Source organism: Dictyostelium purpureum (assembly GCF_000190715.1).
Source record: "Dictyostelium purpureum unplaced genomic scaffold DICPUscaffold_768, whole genome shotgun sequence".
Lineage (NCBI taxonomy): Eukaryota > Evosea > Eumycetozoa > Dictyosteliales > Dictyosteliaceae > Dictyostelium > Dictyostelium purpureum.
Genome location: NW_003520095.1, coordinates 1 through 4711, shown reverse-complemented (window position 1 = coordinate 4711; position 4711 = coordinate 1). Strand labels below are relative to the sequence as shown.

Here is a 4711-nt window from a genome sequence, read left to right as displayed (position 1 = left end):
AAAAAAAAAAATTAATTTAAAAAAAAAGGTTTTAAAAGAGTAAGAACTCTATTAATAGAGTAAATTTAATAAAATAAAATGTAAAAAATTTTTTTAAATAAATACTTTTTGTTTTAAATAGATATATTTATGTATTTAAAGCTTTATTAAATAAAATTATAAAAATATTATCTGTTTGTATATATATAATATTGATTATTTTAATTTTTTGGTTGTTTTTTATGCTCGACATAATCAGTTGGTACACAAAAAAGATTTTTATCAACTTCTTTTTCTTGATATTTTGTAAAAATTACAGTTGCAGAGATAGTTGGAACTAATGGTATATCTAATTTAACTGGAAAACCTTGAGATGGTAATTTAAGTTGAATAAATTCGCTTAATCTACTAAATAATTTATTGGTTGGAGCTAAAACTTCAAAAATTGGCAAGAGATCTGCAACCTTTCTTGGGAAATCCTCAGAGATCCAAATTGTACCTTTAAAGTAACGATGTCTTTCGCTGATAGTTTCACCTTCACAAAGGAGACCTTGAGATTTAACTTTGGTTTTGTCAAAATTTTGTTCGAATGTATATGGGTCAAAATCTTTTGGTGCATCGAAATAGTGTGGATCAGAGAATATCTTTGATTTAACTGTGCTTTCTCTAATTGTGTAGGTTCTATGTTTTAATGAATCGAGATATTTCTTTGTTTGTGCGACTGGTGAATTTACATTGTGATCTTTACCACTTTCATCCAAATGATCTTTGTTGGTGGTTATGACTTGATCCTCCTCTTCATCCTCATCAATTTCATCACCCTTGATTTGTTTCTTTTTATCTTTTTTGCTGCCTGTTGTGGTATTTTGCATATCATTTAATGATGGATGGTTTGGTTGCCTCTTTGATTTTCTTGTGCATGTCTTTAAATCTACATTTGAAACATCAAAAATCTTTGCACTCCAATCGCCTTTATCACCGATTGCTTCAGTTTTTTCGTATCCTAACCATGTTTTAGCTGGTTGAAATTGAATTGCATCTGTCATTAACTTTACCCTTCTAATGTGTTGATCTAAACAAATATCAACCTCCTCTTCGTGAACTACTGGGTTTTTTGATGCAACCAATTCCATTTCTGAATATTGTTTTTTAATATTATCTAATGAAAATAATCTTACTGTATAAAAAAGTATTATTAATATAAAGTTGTTTCACTATTTATTTATTTATTGCCAACTTACAATTTTTATATAAAAATGTTAAATCTCCTCTAATAAATTTAATACCATCCATTCCAATAATTGTTGTATCTGCTCTTAATGATGCACCTTGCTTATAAATTCTATTTTAAATTAGAGTTAGTATTTTATTTACAATTTTAATAATATCCTATATTAAATACAAACTTATATGTATCATATGGGCAAAATCTTGTAACTAATGGTACCCAACTTTTAACTTCCCATTTTAACTCCATTTCAAAATCTGGAATCTAATAAAGTAATAAAAAAATAAATTAATAGGTGAACAGTTTGATTTAATGGTAATAATAATAATAATTACATTTTCTAAAGCTTGAACCAATGTTGGTACTCTTTTATTAAACTCTCTTTCTATCTTTAATTTTAACTCTAATAATACCATTGTGACAATTTCTCTATCTTTTCTACCAATAGCTTCTTGAAGTAATGACCAACCTGCAGCACTTTTTCTATCTGGATCTGCACCACTTTTTAATAATAGTTCTACTATATTACCATATCCCAACTATAAATAACAAAAGTCAAAAGTATTAATAATTTATTTTAGATTTGAAAAAAATATAAATAGAAAAAAAAACGCTTACATGTGCTGCATAATGTGATGCAGGATAACCATGGGTATCTCTTATATCTATAAACTCTTTATAATATGGTATTGTTTCTATAGATTGTTTGATCTCATCATACTTTCCTTCACATGCTAATTTATGTAAAAGAAATGGTTCTTTTATATCTTTATATTTGTCAGCAGTAACATTACTACTTGTGCTATTATTAGTTAATTCGTTATATTTATTTTTTAAAAAATCCATATTTATTTTTGCTATCTATATGTACTATTACTATTTTATTGTTTCTTTAAACCAATATTACTAATATATATTTATTATTTTATTATTATTATGAGGGTGGAATAGTTTTAATATGCCACCAAAAAACTTTTTTTTTTTTTTTTTTTATATTAAAAAATAAAATTAAGTTTTTAAAAATGATTTAATTTAAATTAATAAATTTTTATTAATATATTATTATTATTATTACTATTAAACACCAAACTTAGTTAACATTAATTTAAATAAATTCTTGTTATTTTAAATTTTTTAAAAAAAATAAAAAAAAGATTAAAAAAATAAAATTAAAATTAAAAAAAAAATAAAAAAAAATAATATTTTTTTTTAAAATAATTATTTTAAAATTTTAATTTGAAAAAAAAAAGAAAACACAAATCTAAAAAAATAGATATCTTAAAATATATATATATACTAGAGTTTAAGTTATTTGTTTGGTGTGTTTGTTTTTTTTAAACGATATAAATAATAACAATTTTTATTTGTGTATAATAATAATAATAATAATAATTATAATAATATTTTAAATCATCAAAACCCCTCCTATCTTGAATCTAATTTGTCTTTTACTTTTTTTTTTTTTGTTTTTGTTTTTTATAAATTAAACCATCTATATGTAATAGTGACATTTTACCTTATATATATATATATAAACTTTAAACACATTTATTCAATAAAATAATCATTTTACATTTTTACAATCTAAAACTAATATTAAAAAATAATGTACAATAATAATAGTAATAACAGTAATAATAATAACAATAATAATAAAAACAATAATAATATACCGAGTGAATCTAAACAACAATTAATATGTAGCGAAAAATTTCAAAATGCAATTAAAGATTTAATACAAATACATTCAAATGATTTTTTAGCGATAGAAGAAGAGTTTCAAACTCAAAAAACCAAATGGAACGATGAAAAAAAACAGTTATTAGAAATTATAGAGAAACTCAAAGTTAAAAATAAAGAATTAAAACTAATATTAATGCAACAACATCAACTAGGCAATATTTCAATGGATTCAATTATAAATTCTAGTTTTGGTAGTAATAGCGATAATTTAACACCCATCAGGGGAAATGGGATGAATTTAAATACATCACCAGGTGTGTTTAATAAAGACTCACATAGATACAATAGCGACCGAATATTTGATGATTTTTTATCACCCAGCACTCCTGCCTCCAAATCTGCATCCACTTCGCCCATTTCAGCAATTAAAAAAAATAATAATAATAATAAAACTGAAAAATCCCCTAAAGACACAAAGAATACCACAAATACATCAACTAGTACACCTACCAATAACACATCTAAAAAAAGAAAAAAGAAAGATACTGTCGAAGAAGAAAAAGAATTGGACGAACTTGACCTCCCAAACGAGCAACCTCTGCAATATGACAACAATAATAACGAAAACAATAACGAGAATGATAACGATAACGACGACTTTGATATTTTTAAACCCAACAACAGCCAAAACAATAACATAATAATAGATTTAGATAATGAAGAGAATAACAACATTAACAAACCCTCGTCTCAGTCAACCATTATAAATAACCTCTCTAAACAAAGAAATACAAATAAAAAAATTAAAATTAAAGAAGTTATTAGAAATCAAGAAGAAAGGGAAAAATTACAAGGTTTTGATTGCGCCCATTGCAAAGAGTTTTATGATGCAGTGTTGGGTGATGACGAATCAAAAAAAAAACAAATGCTAAATCAATGCTCACGACATAGACACAACGATGAACCCCCCTCAACCCCTCCTGGTTTTTGGGATTTCGAATTTAAATAAATAAATTAATAGTAATGATATAATAACTATTATTCAAATAAACAATATTATTTTTCATTTCTTTTCTGTATTTGTATTTTTTAATTTTATTTTTATTTATTTGTGTGGGAAATTATAACTAGTTTCACACACCCACAAATAAAAAAAAAAAAAAACGAAATTTTTTCAACTTATAAATTATAATTATTATCTATCTCATGTTTATTTATAAATGATTTTAGAAATATAAAAAGTCGTAAAGCAAAGGAGGAAGAGTTTTGGTGTGGTGGTTATTTTTTTCATTGAAAAAAAAAATTAAAATGGTTCATTTTTCTGCTCCTAGTGTCATCATTCACCCAAGCACGGTTTTATTTAAATTTTTTTTGTTTTTTTTATAATTTTCCTTACAATCGTATTAAAATCTAAAAAAAAAATGATTGATCATAATACTCATTGGTTAAAAATATAAAAAAAAAAAAAATTTTAAAAAAAATTTTTTATTTTATTTTATTTTTTTTTCTTTTTTTTTTTTTTTAGATTTTTTATATTATTTTTTTTTTTTTTTTTAAATATTTATTATATTATTTTTTTTTAAATATTTTTTTATTTAATAATCTTTTTAATATTTATTTTATTGTGTATTAAATAAATATATATAGTTTAAATAATTAGATATTTTTAAATTTGTGTTTTTTTAAAATATTTATTTAATACATAAAATCGAAAAAAAGGATTCAAGATTCAAATCATTTCTCTTAATTTTAATTTTAATTAACACACTCAAATTATATAAATCTAGATTTAGGTAAATTTCAGAAATATCATTTTTCATT

General features: G+C 22.8%; 2 protein-coding genes across 2 annotated transcripts; one reads left to right on the top strand and one right to left on the bottom strand.

Moving 5' to 3' along the window:
• Positions 1-95: 95 nt before the first annotated feature.
• On the bottom strand, positions 96-2285 carry DICPUDRAFT_51938 (uncharacterized protein). The gene is made up of 5 exons (XM_003295135.1): positions 1826-2285; positions 1543-1746; positions 1386-1471; positions 1221-1321; positions 96-1156 (listed from the first exon to the last, which is right to left on the bottom strand). Exons 1-5 carry the CDS (start codon positions 2051-2053, stop codon positions 201-203), a joined length of 1575 nt encoding a protein of 524 aa, XP_003295183.1. The 5' UTR covers positions 2054-2285; the 3' UTR covers positions 96-200.
• A 528-nt stretch (positions 2286-2813) lies between these two features.
• Positions 2814-3899, top strand: DICPUDRAFT_160384 (uncharacterized protein; the record flags this gene model as incomplete). Its single annotated transcript, XM_003295136.1, has 1 exon — positions 2814-3899. One exon carries the CDS (start codon positions 2814-2816, stop codon positions 3897-3899), a length of 1086 nt encoding a protein of 361 aa, XP_003295184.1.
• Positions 3900-4711: the final 812 nt, after the last annotated feature.